The 18,418-nt window shown below is 53.1% G+C and overlaps 7 protein-coding genes across 7 annotated transcripts; 1 reads left to right on the top strand and 6 right to left on the bottom strand.

The window, feature by feature from the left end:
• Positions 1-328: 328 nt before the first annotated feature.
• Positions 329-1,741, bottom strand: COCCADRAFT_22934 (uncharacterized protein; the record flags this gene model as incomplete). The annotated part of the gene is made up of 1 exon (XM_007710051.1): positions 329-1,741. The coding sequence occupies one exon, from the start codon at positions 1,739-1,741 to the stop codon at positions 329-331; it is 1,413 nt and encodes a 470-aa protein (XP_007708241.1).
• Positions 1,742-1,867: 126 nt separating this feature from the next.
• Positions 1,868-2,548, bottom strand: COCCADRAFT_85530 (uncharacterized protein; the record flags this gene model as incomplete). The annotated part of the gene is made up of 1 exon (XM_007710085.1): positions 1,868-2,548. One exon carries the CDS (start codon positions 2,546-2,548, stop codon positions 1,868-1,870), a length of 681 nt encoding a protein of 226 aa, XP_007708275.1.
• Positions 2,549-5,000: 2,452 nt separating this feature from the next.
• COCCADRAFT_1626 (uncharacterized protein) lies at positions 5,001-9,624 on the bottom strand (the record flags this gene model as incomplete). The annotated part of the gene is made up of 4 exons (XM_007710028.1): positions 5,001-5,628; positions 5,698-8,889; positions 8,938-9,128; positions 9,178-9,624. 4 exons carry the CDS (start codon positions 9,622-9,624, stop codon positions 5,001-5,003), a joined length of 4,458 nt encoding a protein of 1,485 aa, XP_007708218.1.
• Positions 9,625-10,311: 687 nt separating this feature from the next.
• On the bottom strand, positions 10,312-11,152 carry COCCADRAFT_85590 (uncharacterized protein; the record flags this gene model as incomplete). The annotated part of the gene is made up of 3 exons (XM_007710084.1): positions 10,312-10,758; positions 10,814-10,957; positions 11,045-11,152. The coding sequence occupies 3 exons, from the start codon at positions 11,150-11,152 to the stop codon at positions 10,312-10,314; spliced, it is 699 nt and encodes a 232-aa protein (XP_007708274.1).
• Positions 11,153-11,512: 360 nt separating this feature from the next.
• On the bottom strand, positions 11,513-12,050 carry COCCADRAFT_1624 (uncharacterized protein; the record flags this gene model as incomplete). Its single annotated transcript, XM_007710027.1, has 3 exons — positions 11,513-11,671; positions 11,723-11,946; positions 12,014-12,050. The coding sequence occupies 3 exons, from the start codon at positions 12,048-12,050 to the stop codon at positions 11,513-11,515; spliced, it is 420 nt and encodes a 139-aa protein (XP_007708217.1).
• Positions 12,051-13,131: 1,081 nt separating this feature from the next.
• COCCADRAFT_85646 (uncharacterized protein) lies at positions 13,132-14,243 on the bottom strand (the record flags this gene model as incomplete). The annotated part of the gene is made up of 3 exons (XM_007710083.1): positions 13,132-13,532; positions 13,582-13,850; positions 13,906-14,243. The coding sequence occupies 3 exons, from the start codon at positions 14,241-14,243 to the stop codon at positions 13,132-13,134; spliced, it is 1,008 nt and encodes a 335-aa protein (XP_007708273.1).
• A 1,275-nt stretch (positions 14,244-15,518) lies between these two features.
• On the top strand, positions 15,519-18,317 carry COCCADRAFT_33292 (uncharacterized protein; the record flags this gene model as incomplete). Its single annotated transcript, XM_007710063.1, has 3 exons — positions 15,519-15,569; positions 15,621-16,997; positions 17,049-18,317. 3 exons carry the CDS (start codon positions 15,519-15,521, stop codon positions 18,315-18,317), a joined length of 2,697 nt encoding a protein of 898 aa, XP_007708253.1.
• Positions 18,318-18,418: the final 101 nt, after the last annotated feature.

The following is an 18,418-nucleotide window of genomic DNA, read 5'->3' as shown; positions in this document are numbered from 1 at the left end:
GATGCTAAAAAAGCAAAAGATTAAGGTCTGAACGCTCGCGGGATTGTGATGGACAAGGAGGATAAACAGGTGGCTGGGTTTATGTATATTTTCGCTGGCTGACTCTCTCTCTCTCTTTTTTTTGTAAAGAAGAGACAAGAATAAGAAATACATACACTGAAAAACAAAAGAGGGGACTTTTCGTCCCGAGAGTTTTTGGAGGGAGAGAGAGAGATGGGGTATTATATGCAAAACAAATCGCTAAAAAAAAACTCTCTCATTTTTTCTTTGGTTGGGTGTGAATGGTAGTAAAAAGCCCACGCTAGGCTTAAAGTTCTACTTCATCTTCTTAAAAACGGAGCTGGACATCGCGCGAGTGGAGCTCGAAGCGCTTGTCGATGGGCGCGGCCTCTGCCATGCGGGCGGCGGCGCGAGCAGCAGGGCTGCCGTTGAGGCCGCTGTGGTCGGGGACAACGTAGTTCTTGACGAGGCGCTGGGCGACGTTTCCGTTGACGCCGTTGCTGAGGAGCAGGTTAGGGCTACCGGCGAGGTTACCCGAGATGTCGTTCTTGCGGGCGGTAGCGAGGAGCTTGGCCTTGAGGGCGGCGGGGTTCTGGCCGAGGCCTGCAACGTCTTGGGTCATGAGGACGGCCATGACACCAGTGGTGTGGGGGCAGGCCATCGAGGTACCCGAGAGGAAGTTGATGACGTTGTCGCCGGTGGACCAGGAGCTGAGGATTTGCTCGCCGGGGGCGTAGATGTCGACGCAACGACCGTTGTTGGAGAAGCTGGAGACTTCGTTCTTAATGTTGACGGAGCCGACGGTTACGACGTTGGAGTTTGCGCCGCCGAGATGGGCGGGTGTGCTACCGCAGGCGTCTTGTCCGTCGTTTCCAGCGGCAACGGAGACGTGAATGCCAGCCTCGGAGGCACCGGTAATGACTTCGTCGACGGAGTTGGCAAAGCCCTGGAGACCCCATGACATGCTCATAATGGAACCGATGAAGCCGGGCTCAGTCTTGCGCTTGTTGTGCCTGGCAACGACCCAATCCATACCCCTGATGGTGTCGGAAGAAGCGCCAGATCCATCGTCTCCGAGGACCTTGACTTCGATGATGTTGGCGCCCTGGGCAACACCAAACTTGGCGCCACCAGCAGTACCAGCAACGTGAGTGCCGTGACCGTCACCGTCGACAAAGGAACCGGTAGCAGTGAAACCCTGGATAGCACGACCAGTGAAGACAGCGTGGGAAGTTCGCACACCAGTGTCAATGACGTAGATATCGACACCAGCACCGAGAGTCGAGTCGTTGAAAGAGTAGGTAAAGTCTTGGCCTTGGGGAGAGCCCGAGGGGCCAGAGGCGCTAGAGATACGCTCCAGACCCCATGGGGAGCCCTCACGCTGCTCGACAAACGACTTGACCTCTGCCTTTTCCTCGACAACATTGATCTCAGCCATGCTCTTAAAGATGGCAGCATGCTCGTCACACATCTTGAGAACAACAACACGGGGGTTGACGCCTGGGCTCGACTCGAAAAGAATTGCATCGCCATTCTTGTTGAGCTCAAGGGCATCCATGTACCTCTCAATGGGCTCGGGCACAGTCTCGTTACGCCACCAAGTGACAATGTACTCCTTGACGTCTGTGGAGTGGTTGCTAGGGAGGGTGTTTTTGTTGATGAAGCCTGGGCTGGGGAAAGCAGCAACGAGTGAGGAGCTAGCCACCAAAAGGCTAGCTGTAAGGGTAAAGAAGGACTTCATGGTGAATTACAGAATGGATCCTGTCCGGAAGGGAAAAAAAGAAGTGCTTGGAGGGAGAGTAGGAATTGAAGAATTGTTGGCGATGCAAGTGAATGCAAGTGCACTGTGACGGTGTTAGTGACAGGTCTACTGTAGACAAACAACCAAGCCAAACACTAGAGCAAGAAGGAGAATGATCGCTGTGAAAGGGGAACAGAGGGTATTGTATAGAAGAAGCACACAATAGTAAAAGGCACTCAAGTGAGACGTTGTAGGTGGACAAGCCCCACTGAGGCCTAGTGGGTATACGGTTGAACGGCAGTGGAGGGTATACGTACAGGGCAAGGCGTGTGTCAGGCAGGAAGTCTGAGGTGATTGACGTATCGGCCAAGACGTGCCAGCACGCGGAAAAGAAAGTAAGGGAGGGAGTGAATGGAAACACGAGGGGGTGTGGGGGGAGTGAATGAAGCAGTTGCCGAAGCAAGAGAGAGAGTCAACTCTTAATGAATGGAAGAGAGAGAGGGAGAAGAGAGAGTGTGAGCGTGGGTGGACACGAGCAGGAGGAGTTGGGTGGAGGGCGCCATGGTTGATGTAGTCTTGGTCGCGTCGCATCGTCCAGGCGCTGGTGGCCAAGGGCAGCATAGAGGCGGGAGGGTCTGAAACAGGGCGTGGAGCTTGGCTCCGAGTGACATTGGAGCCGGGCGAGCAGGAACAGAACAGCGCAACCTGAGCCGTCGAGGTTCCCGTTGGCCGTGGGCCTCTGAGCCTCTGAAACGGCGTGGGCCAGCCGCCGCACTGCCCAAAGTAGACAGGCCCGCCCCATCTCATCTCGCCTCTACACTGCACATCCCACATAGCCGCGGGGCGTCTGAGCGTCGCATATTCATGCACACCATCTCAATGCCCTGAAGCCCATCCATCATCCGGCATGACTTGCCCAGCTCAATTCGACGCCCTTCTATCTCTGTCCAGACCCCCGACCGCCGGCCCTTTGTTGCCCGTCACCTCCACCCTGTTGACAGCGTCCGACAGGCCCCAAACCAAACGCCCACCCACGCCCGTGAACCGTTTCACGCCTACCTGACGACACCACCACCACCCACCCGCTCTCGTACCACCTGTTTCCATTCTGCCTTAGTTGCGCCCCCGGAGAATTGACGTTGTGCGGACCCTACTTACTACTTACTGCCATCTCTGGTACCCCAAACTAGCTCCCGACCGCCCGCACAACCACGGTCATTGTCGTATTGCCAGTAGAGCGTGTATTATGTAAAGTACAACTCCCCCATGTCTATTTTTCCTTCGCTGCCATTGCGCTCCCTGGTGCCCCCCGCCTGTCGCTCCCCCCCTGCCCGTTTCGTACGCGACTCGTGCGACCCATAGACCGGTTTCGAGGCGTAAAATGGCATGCATGGGAAAACGATTCTCGGCCACCATCGCCAATCATCTCTCGCACCCCTTTGCAGCCTCAGTCAGACCAGCAACCAGCAGTAACACTGACAGCGCAACATCAATCAGTCGCACAAACGCCATCTCCATCACCAGCCATGCGTTCAACCGGACCCTCGCATAAAACGGAGTGCGGGACCAAACACCCACTCTATCTGCGCCCGGCCTGACTCTATTCGTCTACAAACCACATGCATACCCCAGTCCGCCAGTGCCTGCGCCTCACCTCCACTCAATGAGCGAGCAAAGCGGCTTTGGGTGGAGACTCCCCCCCTTGGTCGCACCAACTCGTACGCCCTCCAATCTATCTGCGCCGCACTCGTGGCTAGTTCCGGGCGGCGCGTTTATCACCCCTTCTCACTACAGTCTAGCCCCAATCCCCTAGCCCCAGTTTCCGGCGGCGCGTGAAACACAACGCCAAAAACCATGTACCTTTGCCGGCTTTTTTCCTATTACCTATTAGCGAACGAAAACAAAAAACTCAATCAGAGTTCGCTCTAAGTAGTAGCTACTCCACAAAAAATCACGTAAAACTATCAGTTTTTCTTCAACCGAAAGCTAATAGGTATAGTTGATCAGCATGGGCCGCATTTTATATTTATTTGAAGTCTTTTCCGAGAGCGAACATGGGCCTAGTTCCTCAAGCGAGCGAGAACACACAACAAACTCCAGGGGATGTCCCCCGTCCCCCATGCCTTCCCTAATCCGTATACACACACAGTAAATACACAACGCACTAGCGGCGCCCAGGACTAATCCGTTCTTGATCCCATCTATTCTGTTACAAACACCCAATATATTCCATGTTCCTTTGGTTCTTCTAGAGTACCCATTTTGTCCGACCGCGCGGCACCAATATATCCCATCCCAGTCCATTGTTCCCGTTCATGACTTCTCGCCCCTGCTCTTCTCCGAACCAGACAAACACCTTAAAAGGAAGGGTGCAGACCCATCTTCCCCCCACCCTCGTCTCAAAACACTCCCTTTTTGCTTTTCGCCCTCGCAAAGAGCAAAACAGACAGGACCGGATGCCCACGGGTTCCCTCCGCAACATCCTCCCCTCCCCTTCGTATCCCCAAACACGCAAAACCGGGAATATTCAAGTGCTGAGTCTACACCATACGCGCGCGCCCTTTTTGCGCGTTTGAAACACTACGCGCCCAAACAGTCGTTTCTAGGCTTGCGTATCCCAATTGTGAACGTGAGAATAACATAAAGGCGGTGGGTTTTTGGCATACGGCTCACAAGTATAAAAAAAATTGTGTAACACAAAAAAACCGAGGTGAAGAGGTGAGATGAAACTAGAACGTTTTACTGGCATGAAACGTTAAAACCTAGTTTTTTTTCCTTGTTCCCGTCTTATGTGCATACCATTGCTTTTGCTTCAGAAAAGCGATGATATCTTTTTATACCATGTTTTTTGTTTTTACTTTCGCAAGATGTTCGTAATCCATGGGTCTGAGGGAGAACAAGGGTTGCGCCACCAAAAAAAAGAGGTTCTACCTGTATAGAACGGCGCGCGCATGCGTGTTTGGAGTAAATAACTTCATACAATACATAAGTACAACACACACACACACACGTTGTAATCTACCCAAACCCCAGTTTGGGCTATGCTTCCCGCTTCTAACAGCGTCATGACATTTTGGTGTGATGATGCTTGAGTGCAGAAAAAAATGTAAACTCCAGTCCCCCTTCTTTACATCACACCACCCTTCTGTTTCCCGTTGATTGCCATGCCAGCCACCCCTCCATCTCCATCCTTACTACAGGAAAAAAAGGAAGAACGTAACAAACCACCCTTACCACTTACAAAACCTTCATGCCCCCCCTACACTTCATCATCACTATCATCATCTCCCAGCAACTCCCCCTCATCCGCATCCACAACCGCGTAGTCCCCTCTTCCACGAGCAAAACTGCTTCGAGAAGTATACGTCCGGCCGTAGCCCCCATATCCACCACGTCCACCACCCATACGACCCGCAGCCCACCTCCACACACTACCCGCTAGTAGCGGCAGCGCAGCAATAACGGCCACGAGTCCCGAGACTGCTGCAATGGGCCACTTAACCCACGGTGCGTCGCTATCAAAGACGCCATTACCGCCACCCTCGCCCAACCGGATACGACCAAACTTGCCGTCCCAGTGGCGCCAGACATAGTATCCGATTCCGCCGGCAGCGGCAAATGGCAGGACGATAGCGAGGAAGAGGGAGAAGCCTCCGATGCCGTGTTTCTTCTGGAAATCTTCTTCGAAGCCAGGGCATGGATGTACGTCGCCTGTCTTATCGAATTCGTTTCCGCCCTCGCAGGTAGACAGGGGGATCTTGCGGAAGCGGCTGTTGGACCAGTATTCTTTAACGCCCTTGTTTTTGCAAACGGCTGAGGCGTCGGGGAGCTCAAGACCAGGTACGAGTACGCAGTCGCCGCTGGCATCGCGTTCATAGTTGAATGCACTGCGAGTATGACGTTAGCGTCTATCTTGTAACGTTGTCTATGCTGGAAACATTGACTACAAAACTTACCATTCGTAATCACGCCTTGTGCAAGAGCAGTTGCGTGCAATGTCGTGCATTTGATCAATGCGCTGTGCGTTCCGGCACTTGACACCCCGTTTCTTGCGGTGGTACTGGGCTACGTGCCCAAACAGACATTCAGGCTCATCTTGCTGGAGGGGATGTTGGGGACTCCAAAGGTCGTAGTCGCCGCGAGTAGGATCGTGCTCGTCGAGTTTGCATTCCTTGCTGAATTCTGGGAGGCCGGAGAAGTCGAGGTTCACGGCAACAAGCTCCTTGCTGTCTTTGCCCCAGAGAAGGAAGTTGAGCGACGTATCGCTGGGCACCGTTGTGATGGCGTCGACCCGAATCTTATGGTCCGAGAACTTGTACAGGTTCCATTCTACGCCGCTGTCAAGCGAGTAGTATACGTGGTCCGTGTCTTCACCTCGGCGGACAATGACAATGACGGATCCTTGGTCGCCAAACTCCCACGCATAGGTGCCCTTCTTGATTTCCTTCCACGTGATACCCGCGTCAGTAGTCATGAAGGTGTTGGCCTCACCGAATGTCGTCAGCTCAGGTCCAACATTGCCGACAGCAAGCATCAAGCCTACTGCCGTGGGTGACGAATACATCTCACGGGGATCGGCGCGCTCCGTGTATCCGTGGATATGCAGACCACACTTGTCCTTGTTCGATACATCGCACTTGTATGGCTTGCCGTCAGAGTCCTTCTCGGGCGCTTGCAGAGCCTCCCAGTCGGCACCATCGTTGTGAGTGATACGACTCTGCTTCTTCTTTTTGCTGCCCTTGTCAACCTCCGCAATATTGATAACCACATTGGCAACAGCAACACCCTCAAGACCTTGCATCTTCTCAAAGTCGACATAGCCATCAGTGTTCCTGTTCACACCGCTCAAGCTCATGACGTACGAAGTGCCATTGCTGTTACTCTTGATGATTGAACCGTACTCCTGGTCTCGTGTTGGGTTCACCGTCACATGCAAAAAGACTGCGTGTGTAGAGCTGTCCAGCACCGTGTACGCAGTCTGGTGCACGTCAAAGAACTTGGGAGGGAATTTGGCCTCGGCGAAGGTGTTGGCGTCCAGGCTGGCATCCAGGCGGAGACTGTTGTCCTTGGCCTTGGTCGCAACCATGATGAACTCGGACATGGTTGCGAATTCCACAACCGACTTGAACTTGACATCCTTCTTCTTGAACCAGTCGTCACTCGAGATGAGCTCCAGCGGGGCATTTGTTTCCTCGTTGGTGTGTTGTTCGCAAAATACTTGCTCCTCCTTGACACTGCGCCCAGTCTCGCGCCAGACAAACATGCACTTCTTAACGTATGGCACAAGAGATTCCCAGCTGTCGTCCTCGCCGTTCTTCTGCGAGACGTAGGCTACGGTATGGCACTCTTTGTCTCCCGCCTTTTCGCAGTTCTTGCCGCCCATCCATATGATCCAACCCTTTTGCTTGGGATGGAACTGCATGATCTGCAGCATCTCCTTGTTGGGTACAGCGGGCGCGTTGAACGAGTGGATGCTGTCATGGAGACCACGATCCTCGGAGTAGTAGACTTTCTTTCCTGCAGTCAAGAAGTACACATTGTTGTTCTCGTACTGATGAGGGTAGATTCTAACAATTTCATCATCGATAGCCTTCTTCCACTTCTTTCCGTGGTCGTGCGATATGTAGGCCGTACGTTCGTCGGTAAGCATGACAACTGTCTCATCTTTGCTTCGCTCGTTGCCAGTGTCTTCGCCTTGGGTGTTGCGCTCGAGGTAGTACTGCTCCACGAACTCGCCACCCTTGAACTTGGTGATTTCATGGGTAATCTCTTTGCTCTGCGGCGGCCGCTTCTCCGAGTCTTTACATTCGCGCTCGATCTGCTTGTCTCTATCCGTTTCGCCTTTACATTGGTTGCCGGGAATCTTTCGCCAGCCAGAGCTGCCTTTGTACGTCTTGGCGTCTCCTTCGCAAGCTCCCTTTGGCAGGCTGAACGAATCGTCAGGCTCGCACTTCTTGTCTTTGCCTTCACCAACAGGGGCAAAGCCAAAGTCACATTCGTAGTCGCGGAATTGGTCGCAGTCGCAAGGCTTGAAGGTGGGAACCGGGTCTTTGAAGACTTCGCCAACAGAGCATTCAGCATCCCACTTTCGCCTTCGGAACAGCTGTTTGTGGCCCATGACACAGCTTGCAGCGCCATCCGCCTCTTTTCGCACAGACCATTCGGCATCAAAGTCACTGTCTCCACACTTCTTTAGCATGTCGGTGAAGTCAAGGTGAATGATGACGTGCTCGCGACCGCCACCATCCTTCTTCTTGGATCCGTACAGCATGAACTTCAAACTTGTCGAGTCGGGCAGGGTCGTCAGTTCGCGTGCACGGATCTTGTGGTCGAGCTTGATCTTCTTCCAGGTATCTTTTCGTCCATGTTTGAACGAGTATCTGATCTCGTCGGTGTCACCTTCGTCAAAGACTGCCACAAGGACAGATCCTTGGTCGCCGAATTCGTATTTGTGCGCTTCCTCGAGCGCCAGTTCCCACGTGAGACCTGCATCGTCGGAAACATATAGGTCGCCGTCGGTGTACTTGCCAAGGAACTCGCCCGTGTTTCCGACACCCATGACAATTCCTGGCGCTGGGCTCGAAAAAACGCGGCCGCTGTTGTGCAGATTGGTGACGGAATGCAGATGAAGTTCCTCGTTTTTACCCTTGACTGTGAGCTTTTCAAAAGTTCTGCCGTCATCAAAACTGATGCGCGATTTCAGCTTCTTGGTTTGACCTGACTTTTCAACCTCTTTGTAGTTGTCAACCGTATTTACGAGCACTACACCCTGGATGTTTGCAATCTTCTCAAAATCAACATATCCGTTCTCGTTGCGGTTGGTGTGTTCGACATTCTTGGTAAAGTATGTTCCGTTGGAGTTACTGGTGTACAAATTGCCCATGGCCACATACTTGGATGTCATGACATCGACCTGTATGCTGTAGTTTGTGGACTCGAGAATCGTGTACGCATCTTCTTCAATCTTGTGGTCGCCGAATTGGGCGTGGTGCCAGGAGTCGGTGTCCTGGGTTACGTATAGGGCGAGTTCGCTCGAATGTTCGGCTTTGGCAGCGGCGACGATGTAGCCCTTGGCCACAGCCATGTTGGCCATGCCCTGTACAGTACGCCCAGAGGACATGGTGGGCTCTTCCATATGCTCGAAAAAGCTGCGCTCTGTTAGCTCCTGCTCTCGTATCTGGGTTGTCGCCACCTACTCGTCGGACACGAGAAGCCTAAAGTCTTTGGACCTGTCCGAGTATTTTCCTCTTGTGATGCATAGTATACGGTCATCGTGTTTGTCGACGCCTTCGAGAAATCTCTCCGAGGATTTGGCCCATTGGCACATTCGGCGGTCCTTGATCAGACCCTTGGGCTCAGTCTTGAAGCCATCGGTGGTGTAGTATGTCTGGCGCAGGTTAGCAATGCGACTCGTAGCAGCCTCAGAAGACGCATACCCTTCCAAGACACGGCGCCGTGAAACAGTTCTCAATCTCGTTGATGAGTATCTTCTTGTTGTCTTGCGCGTGCCAGCCCACTGGACCTGCCGGCGAAGGCGCAAGCTCCGTCTCAAAGCTTTTCCATGTTTCTCCCTGGTCATATGTAATCCAGTGCTTCTTCTCGCTCAGTACCAGCGCCACCTTGTTGTCGAATGGATTCTTGATGATGCCTAATCCCTGGATATCCTTTAATTGTTCCCAGCCCTTGCCAGCATCCTGCGAGCGGTATATCTTGCCCGTGTCGAGTTCTTGTACCAAGGCGACTCCGGAATCGTCAAAGTACATGAGGTTGACAAGCTCATTTTTGAAGGGCTTCGTCACGACGAGCGGGTCGTCCTTTGCGGTGGCGGGCGAGGGTGCTAGTGCCAGCAGGGCGGGCAGCAAAAGGCCCTTAATGTATTTCATGGTGCATAGAGGCGACGGCAAAATGCGTGTGTTGATGGGAGAGAGAGGGCGTGAATGTTGGAGAACAACTGGTGAGTCGACAATTCACAGCCTCAAGCACCGGCCCCAATGACGCTGACGGACCTGAAACACACGTCGATGCGCCGCGATGGCGGAGGCTCCCCAATCCAATGAAGACACAAAGTCAAGAGTTAAAACCCAAGGAACGGCGTAGGAGGCGACAGAGGGAGTGTGCAGCAGTACAATGGGAAGATTAGCAATGCGATGGCAGATGGCGCCAACAATGCAGTGTGGTGCAGTAGGCTCAACTGGACAGATAGAGCTTGGGGGGCCAGTCGCGTATAGACGGACGTCCGCGGCTACTGTCCCGCATTCTGTATCCCTGCTAGGTCCGTCGCCAGTTCCGCTCCCAACTCCAGTACTCGCCGCCGACTTTCCTTCATATGTCTGGACAATTATTGGATATTGATGCCAATGCCTACAACTAGACTACGGACCCGCCAACTGTCAGTGTCTTGGCTACGACTCAGGCGGTGCCAGCAAGAACGCTACAGAGCTGCAATTTGAACAAGGCCTCTGATATGAGATTGGAATACCTAATTGACCGGCATACAATAACAATATCTCCGGCGCCGGTTTCGTCTCACACGTTTCAGACTGACAAAAGAACTACACCATGCCACCTCTCTACTTGGTCCATGGCAGCCCCAGCTTCTTCATCTCCACCGCGAGCTGCAAGATATAATCGATACTCTCGCACTGCGTCTTAGCCTTGTGCACATTATCGCCCCAGACATAGATCCCATGTCTCCGCACCAGAATCGCATACGAGTCCGGGTACTTTTCCATCGCCTCCTCCAAGCTCTCCCTCAGATCCTCTTCGTGCGCCGTATTCTCGATGATCGGGATGCGCAGTCGGTCGTAGTAGCCTAGGTTCCCTTGCTTGCCCCGCCCCTTGGGTATACCCTTTATTTGCTCAATCTCTTCAATCTCAAAGCATGCGTCCTTGCCGAAGTCGCGCTCGACGAGGAGAGTGACGAGTACTGCCCATTGTGAATGCGTGTGGATGCAGCATCCGGCGCCGCGCTCAAAGGCTGCCATGAACAGCGGGGTGCATGCTGAGGGTTTGAGGACCTTAGTGTGGAAATCAGATTTGCGCGCCAATCTCATATGAACGTATAATCGGTACCTGTGGCTTCCTGAGGTACTCCTTGCTGTTGAAGTCCATGACAAACATGTCGGTAGGCTTCATGAGTTCCTTTTGCACGCCACTCGGCGCAATGTATATCTTGTCCTCATGGCGTATGCTTGTTCCTCCGCCAGTGCCTGTCACCTGGCGCAATCTCCATTGTTAGCAATGCAGTCAAAAAGGCGTCTCTTCACTTGCTGACCCCCAATTTTACGGGAGGAATCCTCATACCCAGCCCAAGTTGTAGAACTTTGCGCAGAGTGTGCAAATGTGATTTGCCGGATGGCTTGGGTCGTCAGAGTACACGAGGGCCTCTGGATCCTGTACATTGGAGCTCATTATGATGTTTTTTAAAGAATATGTTTCTCTCTCTTTTTGAGGCGCCAAAGTTGGGAGTTTTTCGCAATGCCCAAATGACGCGTTGGGCGACCGCGACTACCCCACGTGGTCCGGGCGGTTGGTCTTCACCCCACTATTCTAGTCAGGGCGGGCTGGTATAGTTCCCTCGCAGTTACAACATAATACGTCTTTCGGGGTACAGTCAAGGAGTATGTTCGTTTATTCAATCTAAACATATTACTCAAGCAAAGACAAGGTCGGCTCGCCCAAGGAGACTACGACCCGAGGTATCATTGACGTCCAACCGCTCACTACATTACTATATCCTCCACCACGGTTGCGCAACCGGGTATATCGCAACTACTTAGTCGTCTCGTTTTGTGCCAGAGGCGAGTGCTCATGCTCCTTCTTCTTGTCGAGGTGAAGCGCATGCTTTAGCTTGTCGCCGAAGCCCTGGCGGTCTGGGGACTGGGAGTGACCACTGTGCTTCTCCTTGTAGACGTTGCCAGCACCGCCTCGCTGGATTCATGTCAGCTTCGCCTTCTATACATGCGCCATGGTGACACATACCCCAGTGTGAAACTCTTCCTGTGGGTTGCGCTGGTTGATCTCAGGTACCAGGTCGACTGGGCGACCTTCGTCAGACTGCGGGCCAACACGAGGCGACCTGCCAATGTTTCCAGCTCCGCCGCGGCCAGTTGAAAATTCGCCTTCGACAGATTCGCCTTGGATGCCTTCGCGAACGAGGCCTCCGTCAGTATAGACAGTGTCGTCTTGGCCAATGTTGCCAGCGCCTACATGAACAACAATCAACTTCTGTTTTTACAAGACATGTACGCTCTCTGGGGAGATGCGACTGACCTCCACGTCCAGTGGAATGAATCGGTGTGCTAGTCATCTTCTCTTTCTTTGCTACTTCGGGGGTATCTGGAATTCAAAACGTATACGATCGAGATCGCAGAGAACTAGTGTATGACTGAGAGAGTAAATCAGAGTATGCTAACAGCCCAGCGCAATGCGACCAGAAAGCCCTTATAGTCATTCCTTCAGTCGGGAGACAACCTCCAAGAGACTGCAATGACGCAATCTCATTTGCATCCATTGGCAGCGCGGGATGAAAATAAGCTCCCGCAATAAAAAACCAGGCATCGGCGTGTCTGCGGCTGCAAGTCATTCAACGAAGTTTGCTCGGCCAAGACAAGTTGCAACAACGAGGGACGGCGTCGCGTCTTCACGCAGCCTCTCATTGTACCGTGTACGTGGTTTATGCGATGGCGTGAGGTGATCGCCTGATAAGCCAGAGTGAAGTGATTCGCTCTGCAAGTGACTAAGCCGCCTACATCCCACTGTTTCCAAGCCTCGAGACTGGCAATCTTACGCGAACATGCACAAGCAAAGAAGCGTGGCTGATGTTGCAAGGTTTACTTGGAAGAGCTGTTGGAGAAGTTTGCAAAGCACGAGGTCCACTGACGTGTGTTTGCCAACCCTGGCCGTCGTCGTCGATCCTGACGCAGGCACATCAATTTCGTCAACTATGCAGGAACGGCGAGATAATCTCACATAACTAGCCATCATATCGAGGTACAAATCCAAGTACCGTGGTACGACGGTAAGCTCATTATCTAATCACAAATCCCCGTTACCTGTAGCGCCACGGAAACTAAACCCAGCCAACACAGCACGTGTTACATAGTGGCGTCACACGTTCTTCCAAACACTCGACTCACACTCTCCGTACTTGTTTCAAACACACACCTTGGCCGTCTTGAGATTTGAATGGAGCGAAAATGCGCCAGCTTTCACGTCCCAACATCTCCATGTGGCACAGAGCTAGTTTAGAAACCCGAGGGTGATGTGATTATTATTACCTACGCGATACGATGGTCTAAGACCCTAATAAAACTAATAGGAAACGGGACATAAATGGGTATCGTAACATCTCAGCGCTCGAAACGAAGGGCCACACCGCTTGCATTTTCTTAGGACGTAAGGTTTCGGTCATCGCTGTACCTGGCGTGACCGTCTTCTGCAGACTGAGCCTGCGCTTTGCTCTGGTCTGCATGCTTGGCGGGATCGAAGACGTACATTGGGAATTCCAGAAACAGGGTTCGTTTCAAGAATACTGGCATCCTGGCGTATAGTGTCGGTGGGAAGGGGATGAGAATGCTGGTTCGTTGGAGGTACCTTTCGTACTCGGGCCAGTGGCTACCCTTCTCGTACCTCTTCTTTGCTGCTGGGCGTTCCTGCAGCGTAAGGCCTGACACGAACATGAGAAGTAGGGTCAAGAAGAAAGGACCGAGGATCGACGCGTAGAGGGCATCATAGGCACCACCCGAGACATAGTTGTACGCTGCTGGCGACACAGCAATGGTGAAGATACCTGGGAACTGTTAGCTTCCGCCAAGAGCATATGCACAGCAAGGACCCACCGAACTGAATAATGATCTCCCCGAAGTAGTTGGGATGCCTGGTCCACGCAAAGAATCCCACATCGCAGACTGCACCGTCGCTCCCATGTGCAGTGCGGAACCGATACTTTTGGATGTCGGAAACACTCTCCATGATGAATCCAATTCCCCAAAGGATAACGCCTGCAATATCACATCCCGTCCCGAACTTGGGCTGATAGAACTTGGTGACATTCGGCGAGTTGAGTATCGTAACCGGCAATGAAACGGTCCAGACCCAAAACATTTGGCTACGCTTTCGTCAGAAACAACACTCTCCGAGCATGACTAGTCGCATCCACTCACAAGACCCAGAACCCAAGGAATGACCAGAACTTATCCCGCTTGTCGTCAAACCTATCGTCTTTTCCTGTCTTTAGGATACGGAAAAGCAAGAACCCGCTCAGTCGTGCCGCCCATAGCATAATGAAGAGCGAGACGACGATGTTGCGTGGCTCATACCTGTTTTCGCTGAAAGAAAGTGTGAGGATAGCGAGAAGGATGAAATTCGTGCCGCCGGCGAAATCAGTGAGTTTGTCGAATTTCAGCGAAAACGCTATGGCGAAGAAGAAGAGTTGGTAGGCAACTGTAATCAAAAAGGTTATCGCAAGGTAGTAATTATCGAGCACGTGTACGGCCGCCATGGTGTCGGTTGGTAGAATACTATTGCTCTGTATGCTCGGAGGAAACTGAAGAAGAAAAGAGCACGCGCCTCTACATATAACACACATGTCGATCTAGTCGCGCTCTTGCGCCCTACGGACCCCGGACGGTGTGCTCAAGGCAAAATCTCGCCGCTTCTGGCATTTGTTGCGCTCAGAGAAATGTTAGCCCGGTCGGGTCGATGACGCACGTCATCGAGCGGGCCAAGCCACGATACGTAGTCACGACTCTGGCCCGCGATCAGCCGCTTGGTTGCGCATCCCTCCACACCTCATCTATCCATCCACCCAGCAAAATGCACACCTCGAATCCAGAGCAGCCACGCACTGCGCTCGGGGGCCTAGACATAAACTCGGGAGATCCAATTCTAAACCCGCATGACCCGCGCTGAATAATCCACCCGCACACGACGGGACACTGAAACTCCGCTCGTGTGAGCTACCCATGTCGCATCTCACGCACAAACCGCATCAGATAGTCTCTCCAGCGGCTAGCCCAGACAAGCTTCTATCGTGAAGCTTCCCACATCCATCACCCGTTTCTCTGCTGAACCGCCCAGAGCTCCTGCATCAAGCCTTTTGATTACAAGGATTGGTCCTGAATAACTAATGCTTTCCACTGGGATGGCTTTAACCCCGTCCCCCCCGTCTCCAGTCCCCCAGGGCGCCCACTTAGCTCTTGAGACACGATGGTTCAAGTTGACCGGTACACGCAACTGCCAAACGCACGAAACCGCCCGTCCCTCGTCGGGCCTTGCTGGGTTGGTGCAGGAAACAAAAGAATAAGTGGGTAGGGCGCCTGGTTGGGACTGTTAAAGTAACACGATTTGGGGGTGGGTGAATGCATTCTTTGCGGAGGCGCTGGACGTTACTTGTCTCTTCTCTTTTCTTCTCCCTTACACAGGAAAGGCTCATGCTCCGTGACGATACCCGCTTCTAACTGCCGCCATTGTTTCTGTTTGCGCGGCTCCACCGTTTTGATTCTCTTCCCGCTTCTCCTCGCTCGACATTCCCCCCTTTTGTTCTTCCACCTCGTTTTCTTTCCTACTACGACTTCCTTTGAAATCTGCTGTGCAGATCTCCTTGGAGCAGGAAAATAAGGTTTCCTCTGCATGTCTGGGACATCTACCTTTTGCCATTCTTTTTTCTTTCCAGCAGGACTGTTGATGTTTTAATTAATGATTGTATTTATTGTTACGCTCTATCTGGATTTTTGCTTTTTTTATAACAACGTCGCGCGTATACTAAAATACCATTATGAAGACGACAGCATCGTCACTGGCTTCGGCCTTGCTGCTAATCAGCGCAGTATGTACAACCCGTTGACCTCACAGTCTATTGATGCTAAGTATACAAAAGTCTCTTGCTTACGCAAAACTTGATATCCACAACACTCACATACAGACCAATATTGCTGGAAAACGAATTGATGACCTGTTTTCTGGAGTTGATCGGTCTGGAAACAATGTTTTCGACAAACGCGACGTCCCTGCTATTGAACAGGCAAACCCTCTGGAGAACGCACACATCGTCACCAGGTCTGCACAGAGCGGTCTGGATGCAGGTGCTTTATTGAACAGCATTGCACCAAGTCAGAGCGTCGGTAACGGAGATATCACCACCAACGACGTCGGTGGAGATATTGCCAATCAGATTGCTGCTGGAAGTACGAATACCATTGGCAATACTGGCAGTGGGGCAGGTGGACAGACGCAGGGTGGATCGGCGAATGATACTACAGTGCAGGCACAGAGTCAGACGCCTGCGCAGTCCCCTGCGCAGGGAACTACTCCAGGAGCTGCCCAAGGTCTTGCGCAGGGAACTCCTCAAGGAAGCACTCAGGGAACTCAAGGAACTCAGGGAACTCAGGGAACTCCTCAAGGAACAACTCCAGGAACTGCACCGGTCAATTCTCCAGGTCAAGGAAGCGACATCATTTCGAACGATGTGGGAGCTGCTCTCGCGAGCCAACTGACACCAGGTGGTGATTCGAACGACGTCAACGTTCAGGATGTCGGTGGAGCCATTGCGAATTCAATCGCACTTGGGGGACAAAGTCAACCAACACCACTACCACAGGGCCAGCAACCGCCACAGGGTCAACAGCCACCGCAAGGCCAAGCACCGCAACAGAATCCTTCACCGCCACCATCGGGTCAGGCACCCCAACCTATGGCACCCGCAGCGGGCCAGACTGCACCAGAAGCAGCTCCAATGGCGGCTCCGATGGCGTCTTCAGAAGCAGCCCCAGCAACACCTCCTGAAATGGGTTCAGCACCTCAGGCCATGGCACCCGCAGCAGCTATGGAGGCATCACCAGCAGCATCACCTGCAGCGGCTCTAGAAGCGTCCCCAGCGGCGGCTCTGAATGCGTCTTCAGTAGCATCACCTGCAGCATCCCCTGAAATGTCTCTAGCGCCATCTCCAGAGGTATCTTCAGCAGCAGCTCTAGAAGCATCTCCATCATCATCTGAGATGTCACCAATGGCATCCCCTGAAGCGCCTGCAAAAGCAGCTTCAGAGGCATCTCCTGCCATGTCGTCAGCCATGTCAGGAGGATCTCCCTCTTCAAAGCCCGTCATAACCGTGACCCCACCAGGAAAGTCGTCTCTGCCAGCAGTAACACCTATACCCTGGACCAACTCACCTTCAAAAATGGGGGGAATGAAAATCAGTGCAAGCGCAGAGGGAGCTGCCACCCCAGCAGCGATATCTGCGGAAAGCACCAGCACTATGGTATGTCACTACACTGCATTCTCAGCGATTGATCACTAACACTAGTGATAGATGGCTGGCGCAGAAATGGCCTCGCCAGGTTCCATGGCCAGCAACGGAACCGCTGCAGCTGTAACAGTAATTGCCGAGGGTGGCTCGCCAGCTGCCGCAGAAGCGGTTTCCAGTTCCATGTCTACTAGCATGGGATCAATCGACACGGCAACCCTGACACCAGGTGGCCTTGCTGCTGCAACCACGACGACAGCGGTAGGCAGCCCTATTGCAGTCATCGCTCAAGGCAATGTCACCGCCAGCTCCAGCGGCGCTGCAATGACTATGGCATCTGAGGGTTCCGGGGCAAGCAGCCCTATGATGAGCATGGCGTCCGGCAGTAGCGCTGCACCGGCGGCAGCCGCAGTTACAGTTGTTGCAGGGTCAGGAAACTCGTCTGAGTCGTCAGGCATGATGAGTGGCGGGTCTTCTGGGTCTTCTGGATCGTCCATGTCTTCTATGAGTGGAGCTTCGGCTACGGCTGATGCTGCTTCAGGAGGTGTAGCCGGCCCAGTGACTGTTATCGCAGGCAACGGAACATCACCTACTGCCGCTGCTGAGGCTGCCAGTGGATCAACCTCCATGGTCTCTGGTATGAGCTCAGGGTCTATGGGCTCGAGTGGTTCGTCTGGTGGTTCCTCAAACGGAACGTCGGTCGGACCCGTCACGGTTATAGCAGGCGGCGGCGAGGCTGCTGCTGCGGCTGCGACGCGAGCAGCGGAGAACGGAGGCTGCAATTGCTCTTGTCTGTGTCCTGCTGGTTCGTTCTCCATGGCTCCACCACCAGCCCCAGCGTTCCAACTGGGCTCTTCAAGTACAATGCAGACAATGGTTGCCAGCCCCATCACCGTCGAGGCAGGAAGCAGTACAGCAGGTGCAAGTTCAGGTTCCAGCTCCAGCTCCAGCTCAGCCTCGAGCGGATCCAGCATGGCATCCATGTCTAGTGAATCCTCCTCCTCCTCCTCATCTTCCTCGTCTGAATCACCAATGTCCACAACTTCCTCCTCCGCCGCAACATCAACGTCTGCCGAAGCAGCTAGTTCAAGCTCTGCAGCTACACCCGCAGCCACTACTTCTTCGTCCTCTTCTTCAGCAGCGACTAGCATCTCGGCTCAAAGCCAAATCGCAGCCGATGCGCCACCCGTACCTACACCTATTGGCGGCACTGAAACGCCAGCGGGCGGCCTGCCATTCAACATCAACACCGTTGATTTGCAGAGCCGTGTCACGGTGAATTTGGGAAGGAGGCTAGCGAAGCCGACGCAGGCAGCTAGGGGATGGTGGTCGTGAATTTAGTAAGTAGGTAGTTAATACGAGTGATTCAAAGTGGGAATTTATTTGTTTGGGACAGATCTTATTTCGTTTGTTTGTTTGTTGCAACTCCCCCCCCC

Source organism: Bipolaris zeicola (assembly GCF_000523435.1).
Source record: "Bipolaris zeicola 26-R-13 unplaced genomic scaffold scaffold_14, whole genome shotgun sequence".
Classification (NCBI taxonomy): Eukaryota; Fungi; Ascomycota; class Dothideomycetes; order Pleosporales; family Pleosporaceae; genus Bipolaris; species Bipolaris zeicola.
Note: the sequence above shows the minus strand (reverse complement) of the source record. Positions and strands in the feature narration are given on the sequence as shown.